The sequence below is a fragment of the Rhinolophus sinicus genome, chromosome 8, assembly GCF_057876585.1.
Source record: "Rhinolophus sinicus isolate RSI-liver-muscle chromosome 8, RSI-T2T, whole genome shotgun sequence".
In the NCBI taxonomy this organism is placed as follows: Eukaryota; Metazoa; Chordata; class Mammalia; order Chiroptera; family Rhinolophidae; genus Rhinolophus; species Rhinolophus sinicus.
In genome coordinates this window covers 51377407-51403029 of record NC_142508.1, presented here as the reverse complement: position 1 = coordinate 51403029, position 25623 = coordinate 51377407, and the positions used below count along the sequence as shown (strand labels likewise).

Below are 25623 nucleotides of genomic sequence, written 5' to 3'. Positions count from 1 at the left end.
CCTTGGACTTCTCCTTTGTTCTCCCCCTCCTGTCTCCCTCTCTTTCTGTATTTTTTCCCCCTCTCTCCATCTCCTCACTCTGCCCCTTTCCATATCTCCTACTCTTTCTGTCTTTCTTGCTCACCCTCTGTCTCCTTGTCAACATCTGTTACTTATCTGGGTGTCTGTCCATCTCTTCAAACCTCTCTCTCCATCCCTGTCTTCTCTTTCCCTGTTATTTTCCTCTCTCTCTCTCTCTCTCTCTCTCTCTCTCTCTCTCTCTCTCTCTCTCTCCCCCCCCCCCGCCCCACCCCCTTGTCATCTCTCCCATCTCTCTGTCTCCCTCCTGACCTCTGTCTTTCTTTCCCATTCCCTTTGCCCCTTCTTTAGTCTTCTGCTCAACCACGGGACGTGCCAGGAGAGGCTGAGACCTCAACCCTTGGCTCCCTCCCATGCGGAGCCAAGTTGGGCCCAAATGATGCAGCAGGGGACAGAGAGCTTAAGCCACATCGTCCATCTTGGCAGATCCTGAGGGTCCCTGTGCCAATTCTGGACAAAGCCTCAGTCCCGGGTGACAGTGAGTGTCCAGAGTATTCAGGAAACTGAAGCCTGCCAGTATTTTGGGAAGAACCGACTCCCATTAGCCCTTGGGCTGCCCTTCCAGTCTCTTCCTGTCTCCTTGGCCTCCACCAGAACCTTCAGGGTTTCAGCTCTGGAGGCTGAGCTGCCGCATGTCCCCCCTGGAGGCTGGACTGACTGTGGATCACAGTCTGGCACTGCCAGGTCCTAGTGTGATGGGGTTTAGTAACTATCCGTTTCTTAGGGCTGCTATAATAGAGTACTGTAAACCGGGAGACTTAAGAAAACAGGAACGTATTCTCTCTCAGTTCTGGAGGCCAGTCTGAAATCAAGGTGTCGGTAGGGCTGTGCTCCCCCTGAAGCCTCTAGGGGAGAATTTGTTCCATGCCTTTCTCTGAGCTTCTGGCAATTCTTGGCATTCCTTGGCTTGTAGACACACCACTCTAGTCTGTTCTGTCATCACTTGGGCGTCTTCTCTCTGTGTGTCTGTCTTTGTGTCTCTTCTCCTCCTCTGATAAGGACACAAGTCATGCGGGATTAAGAGCCCACATACCCCAGAATGACCTCATTTTACCGAAACATATCTGCAACCACCTTATTTCCAAATAAAGTCATGTGTCCAGGAAGCACATGAATTTGGTGGTGGGGACAATCTAGGAACTAAAGGCAGCATGTGTGGCAGGTCGGAGACGAGGGCTGGAAGCCCCCTCTGCAACACTGAGAAGATGACATAGACTCTCTGAGCCCCAGCCCTTGTCCCTTAGACAGGGTAACAGTGCCATGCCACAGTGCCAGCGCTCGGCAAGCAGGAATGCAAAGCAGTGAGCTCCTCAGTACACAGCACTTTGCAAGGGACCTAAAACATGCCGAGTGGCCGGTTCGGTCCTGATGCTCTGATTACCCCCTTCTTCCAGTTGGCCATAATTCTTCAGCTCTGTCTGCCGTTGTGTAGAAGGGTCCCATGTGAGACAATCCTGGGGTGTCCTAGGAAGGCTTTGGGGCTTGACTGTCGCCGTCTTCAGCCCCAGATGCAAATTCCCTGCAAAGACACAGGAAACGGAGATGAGCGCTAAGAGGAGACTAGGCGGCAGGGGTCGGAGCTCTGAGCCCTGGTGTCTGGGGGGAGGTCCGTCCGCCAGGAGTGGGAGCTTTGGGGCTGTACAGACCCAACATAGATTCCAGCCCCATCATTTACTCACAGCCTGGCTTTGGACAAGTGGCTGAAGCTTCGTGAGCCTCCGTTTACTGTTTTGTAAAACGACATCATCACCCAAAAGCATGAGCCAGTTGAGGGACGTGAATGAGTTAATAAACTGTGAGGAGACAAGATGTATTCACCAGTCAGTACCCGGGCCTCACTTCCCTCTCCTCTGCCAGCACCATGTTAAAATCCTGTGTGTGTGTGAGAAAGAGAGAGACAGAGAGGGACAGAAAGAGACAGAGAAGAAACCAGCCAGAGAGGCTCACCTGATCTGTGTTAAAAAGACTGGGAGAAAGGGTGAGAGAGAACTGGGGAAGAAAAGCCACGTTGCCTGGGGCGACACAGTACTTGGGGCTCTCACCTATGGAAATGCCAAAGAGAATTAGAAACTGGAGGAAAATATTTTATGAGACGTGCTGAGGATGAATTGGGACTTAAAAAGACATGTAAAGCCAGGGCCAGCAAGCTACAGCCAAATCCGGCCCACCATTTGCTTTTGTACATAAAGCTTTATTGGAACACAGACACTGTCATTTATTTATGAGCTGTCCCTGGCTGCTTTAGCGTTGCAATGGTTCAGTTGGGTTCACTAGTTGTGACAGAGCCTGTGTGCCCTACAAACCAGAAAATATTTGCTCTCTGACCCTTTACAGAATCAGTCAGCTGACCCCTGAAATAAAAGTTAAAATTCCTTTTTCTGGATCACTCTGCAGCCAGACGATGCTTCCCAGAGGGCTGTTTCACACAGAGACAAAGCCACAGGAACGTTGGAAGACATCAGGGTATGTGTGTAAACCACTTAGCTTGCATAGTAAATGTATGCAACAAATAATAACTTGTATCTGAAGACCTTTCCTATAGAAAAAAGGAACAGAGTGACAAGGACAATAATGGCAAGGACAAACAAGGAGTGAAAGAAGGTGCTGGGAGAGAAGCAGTGGCTCTCAGAGAAGGTGTCATTTGTAACATGGCTGGGACGACAGCAGAGTAGGCAGAAGACACACGACCTACATTCCTCATGCTGGATCCTGTTACGTTTGATGTTTTCATGGTTCATTTACCCATACTTTCCCCTTAATATTTATTTAGTTATTTTAACTAGTCTCTGGTGTTCCACTGGCACAGGTTGTAGAGAGAGCTGGAGTTGGCAGCCCCTCCCTGAACCAGCGTTTTCACCAGGTGGCAACAGGTTACTATGGCCTCAGGCAAGAGAATGTAGGAGCCTGCCTGGGACAGAATCTCAGGGGTCAGTACGCCAATGGCCTGTGTTGTAGGGGAGAAAGAGAGGCAGCCATCAGCTGCTCAAGGGAGTTTGGGAGGACTTCCTGGAGGAAGAGGCTTTTGATCTGGGCCTTAAGAACCGAGTAGCCGTTCATGAAACAGATATGAAGGGCGTATCTGGCAGCTGAGGCTAGCTGAGGCCCTCCTCTTGATTTCTTCCCTTCTCGGACCAGGGAACTGGAATGGTAAGAACACTTGATGCTGTCACTCCCTCCTCTGAGAGAAGTTTAAATAGAACAGGCTGCTAAGATCAGGGTAAGAGGAGATAGAACTGGAGGTGGGAAGAGGAAAAGAAGGATAAATAGAGAAGAGGGGACCATGACAAGGAGAGGAGACGCACTTGACACAGAAGACAGGGGATCTCAAAGCATCAACTATTCAAAGACAATAGCTTAAAACCAGAGCTCAAATGTGTCCATTATTTGTCTCTTATGTAACCTGCATAACAGTATCGGGTAGATACTGCTACTTTCCCTGTGTGACGAAAAGGGAAACTGAGGTTCTGAAGGGAATAGCTCAAGAACACGAGCTAGGAAATGACAGAGTGGGATTTGAACCTGGGCCACCTGGCTGCCATGCCCTCACTGTAACACCTGGGGAGCCTTACTTGTCTCACTGGCCTCACCTGCCAATTGTCAATACGATTTTCCCAGACACCAACGGGAGGACAACCAGAGGGGAACATCAGCTTATAGCTTCCCCAAGGAAGAGGCTCAGAGGACTGGAGGGGTCTGGCTAGAGGGAGGGCCCCGGCCAGGCTGCTCGTGGCTACTCCCACAGGTAGTCATCAGGCAGCCGTGGCCGAGTCACCTCCCATAGGCCTCTGGCCCACTCTACTGTATTCCACCTTCAGTCGGATCTTCCCAGCTTTCTTCCACAGATAAGTGGGGGGCCCTCAAGTTCACTGCCTTTTCCCGGCCTGCACCACCGCTGCTGAGCAGCCGCCTGGGGCCTCCCACCAAGACAGCCAGCAACTTGGCCGGATGTGGATGTCTGCTGGGGGTGGGGGCTGAAAAGAAAGGGGGGAGGGCCCAGGGGATGGTTCCAGCTCTCGGAGGACACTTGCCCTTTCCAGACTCCAGGCCCTTGCTCTCCCTGATCCCAATGCCTGGGTCACCCTTGTTCTCATCTGGAAAACTCCCCACATCCTTGGGGATCCACCCCTTCTATGAAGACTGTGTCGTCACTTTTTCTGAGCTTGTAACACTTGTGTCCCGCCTACCATTCCTAGATGAGTTCCCTATCTACCTCCACCCCAGGGCATCTCCTGTGCCCTGCGCAGAATAGGTGGTCACTAATACATAAGACCCCCTAACCCTTACTGATTGCCCCTCTGAGCCAGGCACTCACTGAGTGCTACCTCCCTCTCCTCCACTCCCACCCCGCCGGTGAGAGACCAAGGGCATGGACTCCACTTCGAAAAATTCGCCAGGTCCTAGACCTGGAAAAGGCTTGTCGGCTCCTTCAGGGAGCATCACATTATCTCCAAGAGAGAAAAAGAGAGCTGCCCTTTCCTAAGTTGTCAACCATATGGCCCTACCGGCAATTTTCCACTCTGCCTGGAGTGCTCTAAAACACAGGTCTGAGTCCAAGAGTTAAAATAATATACATTCTACGATGACTAATATGGGGGGAAATCCAGTGCTTCTCAGGAAATAATATTCCACAGGCCACGTTACCTTTTGCAGGGAAACACCCAGTTCCCACCAGAAAAACAAGAAAAGCCATCAATTTCCAGGCAGTCGAGCTAGTGCAGGACCTGGGTCTCCAACCGTATCACGTCGGCTGCACTCAGAACACCTGTCCTCCAGCAGGAACAGACCTCTTCCAAATAAACACACAGCCTTGGGGAAGGAGGCCTGGCTGGGAAAAGAAATTCATCCGCCCCGCTCCGGATATCCTGGACAACAGTCAAAACGCTTCCTTCCACTGTCTTAGAGAAAAATGGCATCTTCATCCAGCCAATTCTTTTTTCCTTTTCGACTGGAGCACCATACTGAGATTGCTTTCCAAAAAGCCAGAGCAACCTGGAAATATTCCCTGGACTTAACAGAGTCTGGTGGCTTTTTTTCATTCATTCCTTTATTCCTTCATTTATTCATTCAACAGATCGGCATTGAGCCCTTGCTCAATAAATAATACCCCTTGCTGGGTGTATCCTGTTGAACAAGATCCCTTTCCGTGGGGCACTGGCTCTGTTATTATCAACCCAAATGTGGTGAAGGCAGCTTAATGTCTACCAATGTGCCAGGTTAGAGTTGCCGCTGGGAGGTGGCTGCCCAGCCAGGAACTACACTTGCCAGCTCACCAGGCACAGAGGTGGGAACGTGTGCCTTAAACTAGTCCTCATTAACAGAGTGTGAGTAGAAGGAATGTAAGGGCCCAGGAGCTGAAGAAGTATATGTCTGGCCATGTTCTCTTTCCTCTCTATGTGCTGAATGCAGAGCACCCAGTATCTTAGGGGCAGGCAGAGCCACAAGGTGGAAAGAGCCTGGGCTCCTGAGTGACTACCTATGAGCCCACCTGCGTTAGGCTGCTCTATGAGCAGGGAACTCAGGAAACTTGACTCCACTCATATGTTGTATCTAATGTACTGTCATGCAGTACAGAACAACATTTCTGTCAATGACAGACAGATATACAACTGTTGTCCCATGAGATTGTCATGGAGCTGAAAATTTCCTATTGCCTAGTGACATTGTAGCATTGAAACATCGTAGAGCAAGATATTACTCACGTGTCTGTGGTGCTGCTGGTGCAAACAGACCTACTGTGCTGCCAGTTGTATAAAAGGACAGCACATACAATTATGGACAGTACATAACACTTGATAATGATAATAAATGACTATGTTACTGGTTTATGTATTTATTATACTATACTTTCATTGTTATTTTAGAGTGTACTCTTTCTACTTATAAAAAAGTTTGCTGTAAAACAGTGTGCCGTGTTACGCTGGCAGCAACCTCATGCATCCCATGTCTACCATGTCTCTTCATTGCATCATTTTCTCTTGTGCTTGATTTACTCCCATGCTGTTTTGTGCAGTAACATGCTGCTCAGGCTTGTAGCTGAACAGAAATAGCCTATATCATGTATCCTCGGTGTGTAGTAAGCCATACCATCCAGCTTTGTATAAGTGCACTCTACAATAGTCACACAACAACAAAATTGCCTAACAATGCATTTCTCAGAATGTATCCCCATCGTAAATCGGCACATGACTGACTATATAGCAATTGGCCTCCTTGAATGGGACAGAGCACCCCGCCCAGGCCATAGGAAGGACTGAGGGACACTATAGTAGACATTTAGCGGTAATCAAAATGTCCTTTGGGAATCTGATTTGAAGCTCTGCACACTCTTCCAGAAACTATGTGAATAATTCATATATGCATCATATCATGCATACTTGATCCAGTTGTTGTTGGGGGAGGATTAGCTATCTCCCTATAACCCATTTATGGGCATCTGTGAAAATGCTGCTATAGACCTGTTAGCATCTAAGCATTCAACTGTTAAGCATCAACCAGCAGTCAGAGTTATTGAAAGCTGCAAGAACTGTCTCTCCCTGATAAAAAGAGAAAAGGAGTTTGTTCAAGGATCCTGTTATAGCTGATCGTTGCTGGGAGTGCTGGAGAATCAAACTGAGACGTTCTGCAGACAGAACTAACACAATCTGCCACAGCACTCAGCCACTGAGCCTTGCCCACCATCGCTGATGTGCCAGATACTGTTTCCAACCTCGCCAAGCCTGCCCCGGGGTTGGGAACCCCTGGGAACAGACTTTGAGATGGGGGTTAGTATGGGGGCAGATTACCAGGGAAAGGTCTTGGGAGCAAGGAGGGGAAAACAGAATTGGTCACAGGGAGAGGTTGATCTTTGAGACAGTCCCAAAAAAGGACACAGCCACCCCCGTGGGGAGCTGGGAGCTGGGCTGGCCTTTCAGAGCTCTCCTGAGTCCAGACGGAGTGAGTGGCTGAGATGAGTCAGTGGGTACAGCTCTCACACAAAATGGGGCTTTACCTTGGAAGAGGTGCATTTCTTCTGCTACAGCCATCCCCAAAGATAGTTTGTCTGCTGGACGTCCACTCAGAGCCTGGGGTAAGTCCTTTCTCAAGGGGCATCTGGGTGGTGCAGCCCAGTACCCACCTTTCCCCAGCCACCTTTGTCAGAGAGAACTGGTGACAACCACGAGCTCCCAACTTAATGTCCAGCGAGTATGTGTCTGACCAGTGGAGCCCAGGCCATGTGCGCCCATCCCAGATGCAGAGAAGCTGCAATGGTGACAACCTGGAATTTCCACTTTTGTCCGAGCTCTGCCCTCCTCACTTCCCTTCATAACCAAAAGGAGGGAGATTCCCCAAACACAGGTAGGGTGCTGGGCAGCCAAAAAGAATGACAAGTGTCCACTGCATGCATAGGTGAGCTAGTGGTCAGTCAGGGCCCAGGCAGGAGACAGTGGAAGGGAGTTTAATAAAAGAAGACTCTCTACAAAGGGTGTTGGGGAAATCACAGGATGGCACAGACCCTGGACTGGAGGGGAAGGGGCAGGGTTACTAGAAACCCAAGACTATGATGCGTGCAGACGGCCACCCATTCGGAGCCCTGGATAGGAGGATGCATCCAGTGACCCATCAGGGAGAGACATGGGGGAATAAACATCTTGCCTTTCTCCTCTCACCTTTCAAGTAAGGGAAAAATCACTCACCTGACAAGCTCCAAACTCTCAAAATTAGGAAGGGCTAACATCTACTGAGTTTTTACTCAGTGTTTAGCATCTTGCTAACACTTGACATATATTATCTCATTTATTCTTGCACTCATCCTGAGACTGCCCCTATTTCATCCATTTGCGGCAGATATTCTTGGAACCCCACTCTTAGCCCTCACCCTAACCCTTCCCTGCAGTCTGACCTGAGCCCCAGAACCAGCACCTGCCTGAGCCAGCCTGAGGGCTGAGAAGTAAACCTCCTGCAACGCAGCCCCCAGCGATGATTATAGAGATGAGAGTAGAGATACCCCAGCTCCCTTGATACCACTCTGGGTGCTTCTGAAGTTGGTGTTTGCCTTTGGCTTCTAGAGTTTTCTCAGTGGGTTGAAGCTCTGCTGACCCACGTTGGTAACTACAACATACCAGCACTGGTCTCACCTCCCCACTGCCGGAGTGTGCTTCCTGTGACCTCCTCCAAAATGAACTTCTCGCTCAAATCCTCATCACGGACTCTGCTTCCAGGAGAACCAAATTAAGATAATAAGCCCAGAGAGCTTAAGTAATTCACCCCAGGTAACACAGCCTCAGTCCAGTTGAGCAGCCAGTGCCCGGCTGCGTCATCTTTCCTCCCCTGGACCTCCCTGAAGCTGCAGGTCTTGGAAATGGTGGCATTCCCAAGTTCAGAGACTCCCCCAAGTTCTTGGGTGTGTGCCTAGCGAACGTCAGGTTTTTGTCTTATGTGTGCCAGGAATGGCACAGACTTTGCTCTGCCAAGGAATGGTCCAGAAGGAGCCTGGCATTGCCTTGTGGCTGGTAGCCAGCCGCGTTTCTCCCTGGGCACTAGGAACGCAGGGCCTTCTGTTTCCGTCCACAAAGCAAACCTTTGAGGAGGGTCTACTCAGCATCAAGGGCAGCGAGCTCAAGCACAAAAAGCAGCAATTGCAGGCAGGGTCTGGCCCTGGCACTCTGCATTCAGAGCTGTGTGCCATCCTCCCTGCAGCCCTGTGAGTGACAGGTTACAGACCCCCTGCCAGCCGCCTTTCTAACTGCAGTTCTGAATGTGTCACTCCTCCATCCAAATCCCGGCCCAGTTCCCAGTATAATAGCCTAGGTCCTTGACCTGGACTCCAAACCTCTACCTCTACAAGACCTCAACCCCAATCCCCACACCCGTCCTGCTTCGTCTCACTGTGCTCTCCTGTGTGGGCCTCAGTCCTGGGGTAGGGGAAGGAGAAGTCTGGGCAGGGGCCACAGCATAACTGCAAGATCACACACACACACCATCAGCTTGGGGCTGGGCTTGGTCTCAGTGCCTCACCCATCTACGGACCCTCCTAGCAATGGGGAAACTGAGGCACAGAGAGAGGTTGTATGTACCTTGCCCAGGGTTATGTAGCTATTGATGAGCTGAGCCTGGGTGTCATGTGGGAGACCCTGCTCGCTGCTCCATTTGTCATGCAAGGCGTCCGGTGGGGTCTCCTGTTCCACTCCCCACATAAGCACTCAGGATATGGTGAGGCCAAAAAGGCACACCCATGGAGCCATAGGTAGGGGAGTCATACCACTATATTCTCGCTGGTGGCATCCGCCTCTCTGCAATCCGCGCTTGCCAGCTCAGCCACCATCTTCTTGCTAGCCCCCATTTTCTGTTAGGGTAGCCATGGCAGTTATATTAGTGGCCAGTGGCTCACTGGTTACAGCTGACGGCCAACTAGCCACAGCTGATGGCCATCCAATCACAGTTGGCCATTTACTACCTCAGCCAGGACCTTTCCATGTGAGGCCGAGAGCCTGGAAACTGCTCTCTGGGGCTCTGTCCCTACACTGGGCTTAACAATTGTTATGTGACTCTGTACAGGTTCCTCGCCCCAGCACTCAGAGAGCACTGGCCAAGCAGTCTGGCTGGAGGGAACAGCAAGAACAACTCAAGACATTGACAAGAGATAAAAACAGGGCTGAACTGGTGATCTCAGAGGGCTTCCAGGAGGAGGTAGCATTTGAGAAGGGCTGGGAAAGCAGAGGAAGGTTTAAATAGGAAAGGACTCTGGTGCAGCAAGGACAGCTTTCAGGGTGATATGGCACAGCCTAAGCAAAGGTGGGAGGGCGACCAGTGGATCGGCCATTCGGCTGGAAGAGTATGTGCTCCAGCTCAGTTCTGGGAGACCAACCGGGTCAGAGGAGCTCCTGAAAGGATAGGAAAGGTAATTTTCCCAAGCTGTCCAATGGCGAGGCACAAGGAACTGTTCATGGGGGGAGCCCATCTGAGCGCCCATTTTTTGGTCACCAATTCCTGGGGCATTTTGAGTAGAGTGTGAAATCACATTTATACAAGGAGGTGGGAACCTTTCTGAGCAGCCATTTATCCCCAAAATAGGTTGCAAGTCTTGTCGGAGATTGAGCTCATGAATACTATTTCACACAGCCTGGGGCTTCTGCATCAGCCCCCCACCCTCCACCCCGTGCTCTCAGAGATCCTGGAGAGGCTGCTCTCTGAGAGCAGCCTGGTTGGTCTCTCTTCTATTTTTGCACCCTTGGACGTCTGGGTGCACATTCACCGAGTGGATGCATGTGTTTAACTTGGCAGTGAGATGTTGGACGGGGCTGGGAAGCCCTCGAGATATTTGGAACTGCTGAGGAGATGGTCATTGGCTTCTAACAAATTTGCATTCCTATACATCAGCTCCTCAGGGTCTGGGCTGGAAAAGGAGGTTTATTCATCAACCTGGGTGGAATTTGGTCCCTGGGGTTGCTGGCTTCCATTCCTCTCTCCTGCCCATGTAATCCATCATGTAAATAGTAACTAATGTGTAAGGAACAATGGAGTCATGTCGTGTGTTTGTACAATCCTGGCACAGCCAGAGCTTGGTGGGCAGTAGGACCGGATGGGGTTTGGACGAAGAGCTTCGTACAGCCTCATTGTTATTGACTGAATGGCGTGCCCCCCACCAAATTCATATGTTGAAGCCCTTACCCCCACTGGGATGGCATTTGGAGGTGAGGTCTTTGGGAGATGATTAGGGTTAGATGAGTTCATGAAGGTAGGACGCTCATGATGGGATTAGTGGCTTTATAATAAGAGGAAGAGAGAGATCACACTCTCTCTACTATGTAAGGACAGAGGGAGAAGGTGGCTGTCTATGAGACAGGAAGGGCACCCTTACCAGGAACCAATCCTGTCAGCACCTTGATCTTGGACTTCCAGCCTCCAGAACTATGGGAAATAATTGTCTGTTGTTTAAGCCACCCAGGCTGTGGTGTTTTGTTATGGCAGACTGAGCTGATTAATATACCCATGGAGGGTAGCACAGAGGGGGTTGGGAGATATCTTACCTGGCAGCAAGATGGCATGGAAACCAGGCTGATGAGAAATCAGTAGCGGAGAGGTTCGAAGGACAATTATGTGGGGGAGATGAGGAGGAGGCAGGGCTCATCCCTCCTTCCTATTAGTAATAGATGCCCTTCCTGAAGTCTCAGTGGGACACACGGCCACCATGCTAGAGACTCCTCTTCCCTGCCTCCCCTTCAGCTGGATGTGGTCACGTGACTGCCTTCTCACCCAGGAGGTATGCAATTCCATGCCATTTTCTTGTGAGGAATTGCTGTCCTCTATTCTGCTCATCCTGTCTGTGCATGGAAGTGGTGGGTCAGCTTCCATCGTGTGGGCAAAAACATCACCCAAGGAGATGACAGCTGGAGGATGGCTGAAGGAACCTGGATCCTTGCGTGACTCTGTGGAGCACAGCTAGCCACATGGGACTGCCCAGTACTAAGAGAGATACCGGCCTCCACTTGTGTGAGCCACTGTCCTGAGGAGTATTTTTGTTGTGCAGCAGCTGAGCCTGAACCTAATTCATGGGCTGAATTAGAAATTGGGTCCCTGGGGAATTGTTCTTCTCTAGAAAACATTTTGCTTTTATCTTGGAATGAAGTTTGCTATGCATTCAATGGCTTAATATAATGGAAAATGAGACAAGCTTTCTTCAGAACTGAAGCCCCTGAGGTTCTGCTTGTACCCACATGCCCACCTAGACATACTTGCTCCTTAGAGAAGCATAGGATTGTTTAGTTCAAGGTAGAAGGGATCAAAGGGGGTCCCATGAGATGTGTGAAGGTAACTTCTAGGAGCCCACTGTTTCAGAAGGCACACAGTGACCTAGAGTCAAGCAGAGATGGGTTCAGATTTTGGTTCCACCATCTTAACTAATGATGGTAGTTACTGGTGCTACATGAAGACTTTTGTCCCCAGTTCTTCTTTCTGAGCTTCTAAGCACATGGCAGGATTGCATTTCTCAGACCACAAAACTAATTTTAGCCAATGAGTTATGAGTGCAACAGTTCTAGGTCAGATTATTTAATTTCTGGCATGACTCCTTTGACAGTTCCCTTGCTCCCTGTCACAGCTACCAGCAGAGTCCAAGATGGCAGCTGCTCCATCAGCCTGGGTCCCTGAGTGATTTAAATGTCCCAACAATCTACAATGAGCATATGGCATGAGCATAATTAAACTTTTGTCCTTTTAAGCCACTGAGATTTGGGGTTGTTTGTTTAGCAGCAGAACTTCAGCCATCCTGATTGATGACCAGCTGTGTGACCTAATGTGAGTTACTCAACTTCTCTGAGCCTCAGTTTCTTCACCTACGGTATCATGGAGATACGGGGATGATATTTCTGACGTAATTCCCCTTGGAATCAGGGGGAAATTATATCTATTAAGTGCTTAGCTGAGACCCCAGCATTTGGCTCGTTCTCAATCAATCATTCTGATTCTTGCCTGGATTCTGATTGAACTTCACTCTGGCACCCATGGGCTTTCACTTTCCCTCCTTTCCTTCTCTTTCTTGACTTCATTCCCGGACTACTCAATTTGGCTGAACCCCCTGGGGTTTGACGTGTGCTGTTTGACACCCAGGTGACATGTTACAAACTCCAGGAACCTCTGTCAGGAAGGCAAGACAGCAACGCTAGTCAGTTTTTGAGGGTGCAGGGTTTTTTCATTTTTTGAGTCCACCCTTTCCATTAGCTGCACTTTTATAGCTTGGAAAGAAGACAGCAAATTGTACACATTTCCAAGAATTCTTAACGCCAGTTCAATGGAGTCCAGGCTTCATTAAGCATGTACCTAAGTCCCAGTTTGGGTCCCGGAGAGTTGGGCATGCTCCCCAGCAGCAGATCTAGGGTTTGCTCTCAAGTAATGCGGTATCACCACGCGTGGCCTGGATCCCAGCCATGACTGTACCACTCACAATCTGGTTCCTTATCCTCTCTGAGTCTTAGTTTTCCCCTCTGTGAAGTGGGATAATAAGAGTGTTCACTTTACAGGGTTCCTACTGAGTGGAAGCAGTTAATTCATGAAAAGTGTTTCAGAACTATATCTGGCATAAAGCAAAAGCTTAGGAAAAATTCTAGCTGCTGTTATTATTAATATTATTATTCCCAATTTGGATCCAGACCAGCCTGCCTCTCTCCCTGCCTGCTTCCTCCTCCTGAAGGGCCTTGCCTTTCCATCCAACATTCTCAGCCACCGTTTCTGACATACTGAGAAGTTGAGATCCCCTGTGTGGTAGGTCACAAGAATTTGCAAGGAAGTGCTACAATTGCGGAAATAAGCAAATTATTCATTTCTTATTTTATAATGTAGACCTGATTCATAAATCAGGGTTTAACAAAATTGTGTGCATTTTATAAATTAAACCTGAGTTATTAGAACCTGATTCGTGGTTGTCCCTCTCATGGCATCACTCATTTGCACATTCTGATTTGCTTTCTTCTTAGTGGTACAGATCTTTAAAAATAAATAAATAAATAATAATAATAATGGTATACAAATAAAACAAATCAAGTGATGAAAAATTAGAACATACAGATGAGCAAAAGTAAGAAAATGGAAATCACTAGCTACGCTCCAACCAATAGGGGCGCACTGCTTGCTTGTTGACGTGTATTCTTCCACACAAATAGTGGTCATAGTAGAGTCATAGGGGTCATGTTCGTTGGTAAGACATTATCCCCTTTGACCCTCACACCATTCTGAATCCATTTTTCCCATTTTCCAGGTAAGACTCCGGGGTTCAGATTGTTTAAAAGGCTTTTTCACCAACACACAGTAGGAAGAAACGTGAGGGGTACAACATTGAAGTATTTCAGGCGAGTTTCCAGGAATCCTGTGACAGTGCTTTGCAGGGAAAGGGCCCTCAGGTTAGGGAGTCGGGGAAGCAGGAGAGGACAGGAGAAGGGCTGAGCCAGGAGGTGGTCTCAGTGGGAGCTCTGGAGATGAGCTGCACGCCAGAGCTGGTTCCACCTTGAGTCCATCGCTGGCCATAGTCTGGGGGTAGGCATGTGCATATAGTTTCTAGTCTCGGCGGCTCCTGTTCAGCCACAGGCAGCTCTGCAGAGAAGAGGTAGCTGAGAGCTGTTAGCGGTCAACACTCGTGGCCTCCGGGACTGGGGCATCAGGCAGGCAGAGATTCAAGAGGCAAAGAAACAAACCAATGAGATATTACAGACTATGACAGCTGCCCTGAAGGACATGTACAGAGTGGCCATGTCCGAGCTCAGCGCTGGCTGAAGTGTGAGCTGGGTCCCACAGGGGACATTAGGTAGCACACAGTCACAGTTCCAATCAACACATTTCCTTCCACAAAAGAAAATGCCTCCTTCAACCCTTCCAACATATGGCAATTTTGTCAGATCATGGCCTACCTACCTATTTATCCCACTGATAAATAAATACCTGGAGCACCTCAACACACACACTCCCACAACATCTCCATCAGCTGAGAGAAGAGAAACGTACACCTTAAAAGCTCCTAAGATCTCAACAAGTATAGACCAGGAAGAAGAGATGCCCTTGGACTGTGTCATCCTGCCCAAACCCAGCCCTCAAGGGAAAGCTTCATGGCAATTATTTGCTAAGTGGGAAAAAAAAGGTGGGGGGCATCATTCAATAACAGAATACCTGTTGTTATACACTGATAGAGGGACACAGAAATACAGAGAAATTGTAGAAAATAACCATAATAAGAAAGGATCAATAGCTAATGGATAAACAAAATGTGGTGCATCTAGACAAAGCAAAACTACTCAACAATTTTATTTTATTTTTATGTATGTTTTTTAGTGGTGAACAATTGTTTCTTTTTTTTATTAGTTTTATTACAGAATAACATTGTGATTAGAAATTCACAAAGTGATAACCTTAATAAATCTATTACCCTCCTGACATTATACATAGTTATTACAGTATTATTGACGATATTCCCCATACTGTACTTTACATCCCCGTGACTCTTTTGTAACTACCAATTTGTACTTCTTAATTTCTTCAGCTTTCTCACCTGGCCCTCCCACCCCCCTCCTATCTAATAGCCATCAGTTTGTTCTCTGAATCTATGGGTCTGTTTCTGTTTTGTTTGTTCATTTATTTTGTTCTTTAGATTCCACAGTTAAGTGAGATCATATGGTATTTGTCTTTCTCAGTCTGACTTACTTCATTAAGCATAATACCCTCTAGGTCCATCCATGTTGTTGCAAATGGTAATATTTCATTCTTTTTTATGGCTGAGTACTACTCCATTGTATACATGTACCACAGTTTCTTTATCTGGTCATCTATTGATGGGCATTTCAGTTGTTTCCATGTCTTGGCTATTGTGAATAGCACTGCAGTGAACATAGGAACATATACTTGTATATCTGTTTAAATTAGTGTTTTGCATTTCTTTGGCTAAATACCCAGAAGTGGAATTGCTGGGTCATAAGGTAGTTCTATTTTTAATTTGGGGGGAACCTCCAAACTGTTTTCCATAGTGGCTGCACCTATTTTCAATCCCAGAAACAGTGCATGAGGGTTCCCTTTCTCCACATCTTCGCTAATATTTGTTAGTTGAATTATTGATGATAGCTGTTCTGACAGGTGTGAAATGATAGCTCATTGTGGTTTTAATTTGCATTTCTCTGATGATTAGTGATGGTGAGCATCTTTTCATATGTCTGTTGGCCACCTGTGTGTCCTTTTTGGAGAAATGTCTATTCAGGTCCTCTGCCCATTTGTTAATTGGATTGTTTGGTTTTTTGGTGTTGAGCTATATGAGTTTTTTATAAATTTTGGATATTAACCCCTTACCAGATGTATCATTGGCAAATATCCTCCTCCAGTCAGTAGGATGTTTTTTTGTTTTGTTGATGGTTTCCTTTACTGTGAAAACAATTTTTAGTTTGATGTAGTCCCTTTTTTAAAAAAAATTCTTTTGTTTCCCTTTCCTGAGCAGATATATCAGTAAAAATAATACTAAGGGTAATGTCTGAGAATTTACTTTTTTTTCTTCTTCTAGAAGTTTTATGGTTTGGGGCCTTATATTTGAGTCTAATTCATTCTGAGTTTATTCTTGTATATGGTGTAAGAAAGTGGTCTAGTTTCTTTCTTTATTTTTTGCATGTATCTGTCCAATTTTCCCAGCATCATTTATTGAATAGACTGTCTTTATCCCAATGCATATTCTTGCTTCATTTGTCATAGATAAAATTACTAGATAGGAATAAATTTATTTCTGGGCTCTCTATTTTGTTCTATTGATCTATATGTCTGTTTTTATGCTAAGACCATGCTGTTTTGATTACTATGGTCTTGTAGTATAGTTTGATATCAGGTAGCATGATACCTCCAGCTTTGTTCTTCCTTCTCAAGATTGCCATGGCTATCTGGGGTCTTTTATAGTTCCATATAAATCTTAGGATTATTTGCTCTAGTTCTTTGAAAGATTCCATTGGTATATTGATAGGGATTGCATTGAATCTATAGACTGCTTTGGGTAGTATGGACATTTTAACTATATTAGTTCTTCCTAGTTATGAGCATGGCATATGCATCCATTTATTTGTATCTTCTTTAATTTCTTTCTTCAATATCTTGTAATTTTCTCAGTACAGGTATTTTACTTTCTTAGTTAAATTTATTCCTTGGTATTTTATTTTTTTGATGCAATTGTAAATGGGGTTATTTTCTTAATTTCTCTTTCTGATAGTTCATTGTTGGTGTATAAAAATGCAACCAATTTCTGAATATTAACTTTGTGTCCTGCTACTTTACTAAATTCATTTATCAGTTCTAATAGTTTTTGGTGGAATCTTTGGGATTCTCTATATATAGTATCATGTCATCTGCAAATAATGACAGTTTTATGTCTTTCTTTCCAATTTGAATGTCTTTTATTTCTTTCTCTTGTCTGATTGCTGTGGCTAGAACTTCCAGTGCTGTGTTGAATAAAAGTGGTGAAAGTGGACATCCTTGTCTTGTTCCTGATCTAAAGGGGAATGTTTTTTCGCTTTTCCCCATTAAGTATGATGTTAGCTGTGATTTTGTCATATGTAGATTTTATTATGTTGAGATATGTTTCCTCTATTCCCACTTTCCTGAAAGTTTTTAATCTTAACTGGATGCTGGATTTTGTCAAATGCTTTTTCTGCATCTATTGATATAAACATATGATTTTTATTTTTCATTTTTGTGTGATGTATCATGTTACTTGATTTGCAGATATTGAAACAAACTTGCATACCAGAAATAAATCACACTTGATCATGATGTGTGATCTTTTTAATGTATTGCCGAATTTGGTTTGCTAATATTTTGTTGAGGATTTTTGCATCTGTGTTCATCAGGGATATCAGCCTATACTTTTCTTTTACTGTAAGGTCTTGGTCTGGTTTTGGAATCAGGGTAATGGTGGCCTCATAGAATGAGCTTGGGAGCCTCCCTTCCTTTTAAATATTTTGGAATAGTTTAAGAAGAATAGATGTCAATTCTTTTTTTGAATGTTTGGTAAAATCCACCTGTGAAGCCATCTGGTCCAGAACTTTTGTTTGTTGGAAGTTTTTTGATTATTGATTTGATTTCATTAGTAATAATCGGTCAGTTCAGATTTTCTGTTTCTTTTTGATTCAGCATTGGAAGACTGTATGTGCTAGGAATTTATTCATTTCTTCCAGATTGTCCAATTTATCAGTGTATAACTGCTCATAGTATTTTCTTAATTTTTCTTTTGTATTTCTGTGGTGTCTGTTGTCACTTCTCCTTTTTCATTTCTGATTTTATTTATATGGTTTCTCTCTTTTTTTTCTTGGTAAGTCTTATTAATGTTTATTAATATTGTTTATGTTTTCAACTAACCAGATCTTGGTTTCAGTAATCTTTTGTATTTTTTTTTTTTTTAGCCTCCATTTCATTTATTTCTGCTCTGATCTTTATAATTTCCTTCCTTCTACTCACTTTGGGTTTTGTTTGTTGTTCTTTTTCCAGTTACCTTAGGTGCAAAGTTAGATTGTTTATTTGGACTTTTCTTGTTTCTTGAGTTAGGCCTACATTGCTATGAATTTCCCTCTTAGGATGCTTTTGCTGTGTCCCATAGGTTTGGAGTCATTGTATTTTAATTTTCATTTGTCTCAAGGTATCTTTTGATTTTTTCCCTTGATCTCATTGTTAACCAATTCATTGTTTAGTAACATGTTATTTAGCCTCCATGTGTTTGTATGTTTTTGAGGATTTTCTTCTTCTTTTCCTTTTTTTTTTTATTGTCATTGATATCTAATTTCATACCATTGTGGTCAGCGAAGATGCTTGATATAATTTCAATCTTCTTAAATTTATTGAGACTTGTTTTATGGCCTAAAATGTGGTCTATCTTGGACAATATTCCATGTGCTCTTGAAAAGAATGTATATTCTGTTGCTTTGGGGTAAAATACTCTAAAAATATCAATTAAATCCATCTGGTCTAGTGTGTCATTTAAGGCTGTTGTTTTCTTACTGATTTTCTGCCTGGAAGTTCTGTCCATTGGTGACAATGAGGTGGTAAAGTCCCCTGCTATGATTGTGTTACTGTTGATTGCTCCCTTTATGTCAGTCAATATTTGTTTTATGTACTTAGGTGCTGCTACTCAGCAATTTTTTGAAAAGCAAACAAACAAGAAACAACTGTTGGTGTCTGCAATGACATAGATGAATCTCTAAAATATTACGCTGAATGAAGGAAGCCAGGCTCAAAAAAGAATGCATGCTGTTTGGTTTCGGTTAAGCTGTAGAACAGGCAAAACTGATCACTAGTGATAGAGAGCAGATTAGTGGTTGGTTAGGGCCAGGGATACGTGCTGCGAATTGACTGAGAAGGAGCCCAGGAAGCTCTGACGTGATGGGAGTGTTCTGTATCTTGATCGTGATGGTGATTACATAACTGTACACAATTGTCAAACTTCACTCTCAATGTAGGCATGTTTTACTGAATATAAACTATTTTTTAATAAAGCTGGGGTAAGTCATGAACATGAATAGATTTTTTTGTTGTTGGTAGGATTGTGGGAGCAATTTATTCATATTTTCTTCGTGTGATTTTCTGCATTTTCAAAGTTTTCTGCTGTTTTAAATCTGCCCACCAGGCTATTATCTACTTTAGGACAGTGTGGTGGTTTAAAACTATTTCTGTCAATTTTTTGGCAGTCCTTCTTTTAAGACATGGAAGCCAATTACTCTTCCCAAGTGTAGATCAGATTTAGTGTCTCACTTGTAACAAACAGGATAAATGGACTTGACCGTGTGACTTTGGGACCTGCTGCTTGTCAAAGCCCATTTGGCTTCCACCTAGATGCCTCTCAGATCACTCACTCTGGGGGAAGCCAGGTGCCATGTAGTAAGGATGGTCAAGCAGCCCTATGCAGGGGAACTGAGGCCTCCTGCCAACAGCCACGTGAGCGAGCCGTCCTGCAAGTAGATCCTCCAGTCCCACTTGAGCCTTCACATGAGACGGCAGCCCCTGCTGTGTTCATTCCAACTGTGTCATCATGAAACACCCTGAGCTCCACAGCCACCCAGGTAAACTGGTCCTGAATTCCTGACTCAGAAACTATGGGATAGTAAATGTGTGTTTTTTAAGCCAGTAAGTTTGATGTAATTTCTTACACAATAATAGATAACTGATAGATAACTAATACAGCTAAAAATACTGTTTTCCTTGCTGTTGACCTATCAGCAACCAGAACAGTGCCTGGCACAGAGTAGGCATTCAAATTAATATTTGTTGAATGAATGAATGAATAAATAAATACATGAATTAAGTAACATTGAAAATAAGCCCTATTTTATGATACCCTTAAGGGGAATAAGATACTATTTGTTGTGGGCCTACTATGTGGCAGACACTTACCTACATTAGTTCATTAATCCTCACCAACAACTCCCTGAGAGTATTTACTATTGTCAGACCTCGTTTACAGATTTAGAAGCCACAGTTCACCTGTGCACATCGCAGCCCCTCTCCCAGGTTGTGGATGGGGTCCCAGGCACGAATCTAGAACATGTCTTCTGTACTGCAGAAGCATCACTCATGTTTGCTAAACTGAGCTTGAAGAGAGCGAGAAATGACAGCAGGAAGAAGTAAAACACAAATATGAAAAGTCAACTTCACAGAAGAGGACACCAAGGCTCAGAGAGATGACATGACTGAGGCACAAACCAAGGGCCGCTCATGACTAAACTAGACTGAGTTTGAAAAATAAAAAATAAGTGACTCTCACTGACAGGACTTTCCCTATTTGTAACTGTCATTAGTTGATCTTATTTTACTTTTTAACTGATTGCAAAGTAATACATAGTTTTTGTTTGAAGAGATTGGAAACTACAGAGGAACCAAACCTGTTCACATAATCTACCTATTCCCTTAAACAAGAAAAAAACGTTCTTTTAAATATATGCAGCAAAAATGGAAATCATTGATACGTATTATACAGCAGGGTCTCTCAACCTCGGCACAACTGTCATTGGACTGGATAATTATTTGTTGTGAGAGCCAGCCCTGTGCACTATAGTTTGCCCAGTGGCATCCCTCTGCTTCATGCGTGCCCATAGCACATCCAATTTATAACAACTGAAAATGTCTCCAGATACTCTCAAATGTCCATGGGCATTTCACCCCAGTTAAGAAATACTTCTATATAGTAACCTACTTATTTCACTTAATCATGCAATAAACATTTTTTCAGGCCATCAAGCATGTTTCTAAACTGGGATTTTTCAATAGATGGTTGGAGTACATCTATCAATGGGCCATAGTTTATTAACCAACTCTCATTGAGCATTCTTGCAGTTTCCAGTTTTACTCAGTTCGTTTTCAAAGACGAAGTGTCCCTTGAGTCTTCGCCTCCGCATGTCAACCTCAGAGCCACGTTTCATCCAAAAAATATTTTCTCTCTTTGTGCTGCAGAAAGTGCCCTGGGAAGTCTGGGTGGATTGCGGCTTCTGTAAGGAACACTTGGGCAGGAGGAACTGCTTTCAAAGACTTGGCAAGCACGACCTTCACCTTGCTGTGGATTTCCTGTGACGAGCTGGGGCCCTGAGATGCTAAACAATAGACCCTGCTCATAGGCCTCGGTGGCGTGACCTCTTCCTTCACTGCTGGAAATCACTACAAAAAAGCTCAACTCGGCTTTCTCAACAAAATTGTTCAAACCTAATTTAAAACTTCCGAGTAAGCCAGTGTGTTAAAATGGCAGCATCAGGTTGTTCTTATGTCCTCTGAATAATTACAGAGCAACTGGTCAACCTGGCTGGTATATTGGATGAAATGCCTCGAACAGTGCTCCCTGTGGGGTGGCCCAGGGGTGGGACAACCTGGGTTTCTGGTCCTGATGTGTGAACTGGTCCTAATGTGTGAACTCATCAGGACACTTCATGTGGGCCTCAGTCTCCTCATTTATAAAATGGGAATGAGAGCATCTCCCTTAGCTGACTCAGGGATATTGGTGGGATGCTATGAGTTGCTACATCTGAAAATGCTTTGCTAACTGTCACTCCTTATAGAAATGGAAACAATCGCTAGGATTATCATGTTGGTCCAGGAGAAGGCTTTATCAAGTCTGAAGTGCTCTCCTTATTTAGAGACTGTTTCATTCAGGATTAAGGACAGGAATGTCACTCTAAAAGTTAGATAATAACGAGTGTTGGTGAGGATGTAGAGAAACTGGAGCCCTCATATACTGCTGGTGGGAAGGTAACATGGTGCAGCTGCTGGAAAACCATCTGGCAATTCCTCAAACAGTTAAGTGCAGAGTCAGCATTTTACCCAGGAGTTCCACTCTTAAGTACACGCCCAAGGGAATCGCAAACATACGCCTACACAAAACTTTGTACACAAATGATCAGAACAGCAATATTCACAGTAGCCAAAAAGTGAAGACAACTCAAATGTCCATCAACTGAGAAATGATAAACAAAATGTGATATATCCATACAATGAAATATTATTCATCTATAAAAAATAATGAAGCTCTGACACACGCTACCACATGGATGATCCTTGAAAACGTTATGCTGACGGAAAGAAGCCAGTCACAAAAGGTAACATATTATGTGATTCCATTCATATGAAATGTCCAGAATAGGCAAATTGATAGAGACAGAAAATAGACTGGTGGTTGACCAGGCTAGTGAAACAAGGAAATAGGAAAATGAGAGCTGAAGGGTATAGATTTCTTTTTGTGGTGATGAAATGTTCTAAATTGACTGTGATGACGCTTGCACATCTGTAAAAAGGAGCAATGTTGAGGAAGCTCTTGGGTGACACCCAAAATAGCATTATTTTTATTTTTGACTTTTGGGTAACGTGGGGATGAGAACAGCGTATGCGTTTGCCTATGGTTCACCGTGATATTCCCTGATCCTAGCAGAATAGGTAACACACAGCAGATGCTCAAAAGATAAAACTGTCCAATGACAAAGAGAATGAACAAGTGGATGAATACATGAAGGAAACTCTGCTATACATGGTGTATTTAATAACAACGCATATATATTAATAATAACGGGACACGAACATTTTCAATCCTTTTGTTCACTGAATGTGACTTCATTTAGGAATTTTGTTTTGCTCATTTTTATCTCACTGATTTACCTGAAAGTCCATATAAGAATAATATTTACTTACATTTTTACATATTTTATTCATTCATTCATTCATTCATTCATTCATTCACGAAGCATTTGCTACATGCTAGAGCACCTCACCTGTACTAAGTCATTTAACCCACACACCGCAACCTCTTCGGGTAGGTCCTATTATTATTCCCATTTTATAAATTAAGAAACAGAGTGCCTAGTTTGCTCTAGAAATATAATTGCATGAATCTGAAATGACACAGATACCAAGTTACTCATTGCAGCACTGTTTTAGTAGCAAAAAATTGAAAAGTAAATATCCAACAAGGGTGTTGTTTAAATAAATTATGGTTCCACACTTTGAGTGAAATATAACGTGGGTGTTAAAAAAGAATGAGGCAGATATTTATATATTGTTATGGAAGTATCTCCAAGATGTATTAAGTGAAAAAAAAGCAAGACACAATAGCATATATTGTATGTTATTATGTGTTTTCCGGTATCTGTTTTGATTGTATCTGGAAGGCTACCCAAGAAAATGCTATGAGCAGGTGCCTCTTAGAAGAGGAACCTAGAGGCTGGGTGTTTCAGTCAGGAGAGGCTAGGCTATGCTACAGTAACAAACAGCCTCCAAAATCTAAGTAGCTTAAATAGCAGAGGTTTATGTTTCATCTATAGAAAATCAGCATGGGACAGTAGGCTTCTCTGCTTATAGATCATTCAGGGTTCGAGGCTGACAAAGCACCCCCCACCTCAAACACTGCTGGTTATCAGACCAGAGCAAGCCCTGGAGGTCTTGGAGCTGACAATTAGCTACTCCAGCCATCTGTCACTGCTGCTCACAAGTCCTTGGTCAGCACTTGTCCATGATCCCCTGAGCCACAGGAGGACCAGGAAATGCAAATATATGGGTGCCTGGGAGGGGAAGCACTGGTAAGCAGCATTCATGACTAATGACACCCTAGGGACAGACATTAGAGGGAAGAATACTTTTCTCCAAAAACCCTTCTAAACATGTTAATGTTTTACCGTGGCATATGGCATATATTGCCCATACACACACTGAAATGTTTAAGAAGTGCCTCTAGGAGAGTTTTGTAACATGCAAGGTAAGCATAAGTTCCAGGTAACGTGTAGAGACCACAAGTCCCACCAGGTGAGAGGCGGGAGAGGTCACTGCAGGCTGGAGGGGTCAGAGAACGCACAGGCCATTTGACTATCAATGCACATTTAAAGAGCACCTACTGTGTGCCAGGGGTATGCAATGGAAATGTGCAGTTAAACACAACCTGGCCCTTCCCCAAGGAGTTCATAGTCAACCAGAGGAAGATGATCAACCTGAGTTCAAATCCCAACTCTCCCTGGGTAACCTCATTTGCCCCACCTGTAAAATGGGCCTCCAATATCTATCACAGAAGCTTACAGAGAGAATTTGCTACACCAGGGTGGCCAGGGGTCTGAACAAATATGGACTGAATTAGAATCTGTTGGCCCCTGAGACAGCTCACCTGTAGAAACGGGGTGCATAGCTCCACTTTTCCTTGAGACATTCGCAAGGTGACAAAGATGCAGCCTGGGAGACTGCAGCTTCTCATTTTTTTCTTTTTCTTCTTATTCTTCTTTCTGCAAATGGACTAACTCTTTGGGCTTAATCAGACCACTTTCATTTGGTTAAACCACATCATTTTTGATCTCCCCACTCAACAAATCCACACAAACCATATTAGAAGTTATTTGTGGGCAATACTCTGCTTTGTATCTTATCAAAATTTTGGAAGCTGTAATGCAGTTCAGATGGGGGCATTTTAGGGCTGCGAAAGGGGGAAGGGCAAAAGAATGTCAGAATCCTGGGATTATCAAGATTTGGATTAGCAGGCAATTTCCTGAGTTCCCCGACTTCATAGATGAGGTCAGAGAGGTCCGTTCTGAATGGGACCCATTAATCTCCCTGTTGTTAGTGAGGAAACGTTGGAAAGTGCAGGTGTTAACAGTCTCGGTGTTATTTTTGGGAGAATATGAATTGAACACTCGCAGGAAGTGTACTATTCCCTTGCCAGCATCCTGGAGTATTATTTTAGGCAGCAGAACTGAGGCTTGTGAGCAGAAGCCGGCTTTCAACACACCTTTAAGGCAAGAAGGGTACTTCAGAGGCAAGAATATGGCTGCAAAGATTTGGGAAAATTAAAATAATCAATGTCTTCTGCAACGATGCTCAAAAAGGCCACCCACTATCCTCCCCGGGAAAGCCAGCGCCCTGGGCGACAAGCCCCATCTGACTCGGGGGAAATGCATGAACTGGTCCCAGTTCTGTGAAATATATGGGCTAATCCAAATACCACCAGGCAACAGACACATACACAAGTCAACTCAACATGGATGCTTCTGTCTGGAAGGACTGTTCCCCCCAGTAACTTGAGGAGCTTATTCTTTAAATGCAAATAAAAAAATTCTAAATTGAAAAAAAAAATTGCAGTGTGTTCAACCATCCTGAAATGGTTCTGTTGGGCATGAAATGACAATTTCTCTTTTGGGTCCTCTTAGTACACAGCAGTTTGAAGTAAATGTTAAGAGCAAAAATCCTAACGCCTAACTGTCAGGCTTCATAACTTCCCATTTTACAGATAGAGAAACAGAGGCACAGAGAGGTTAAGAAAACTACTGTGGGGACAGAGCCACGAGTGCAGTTTCCAGGCTCTCGGCCTCACATGGAAAGGTACTGGCTCAGGTAGTAAATGGCCATCAACTGTGATTGGATGGCCATCAGCTGTGGCTAATTGGCCGTCAGCTGTAACCACTGAGCCATTGGCCACTAATATAACTGCCGTGGCTACGCTAGCAGAAAATGGGGGCCAGCAAGAAGATGGTGGCTGAGCCAGCAAGCAGCAGAGTGAGGGTTGTGGATCATGTGGCTCCTGTTTCCTGTTTCTCCAACCCAGCTGCCAGCGAGACTATA

General features: G+C 44.7%; 1 protein-coding gene across 1 annotated transcript in view; it reads right to left on the bottom strand.

Annotated features, from left to right (window-relative positions):
* Positions 1 to 309: 309 nt before the first annotated feature.
* Positions 310 to 25623, bottom strand: part of LOC141567473 (uncharacterized) — a 100612-nt gene continuing 75298 nt past the window's right edge. The window contains exon 3 of the mRNA XM_074314487.2: positions 310 to 1597. Within this exon, the coding sequence (XP_074170588.1) occupies positions 1577 to 1597 (21 nt within the window). The 3' untranslated portion in view covers positions 310 to 1576. The remainder of the gene's footprint in view (positions 1598 to 25623) is intronic.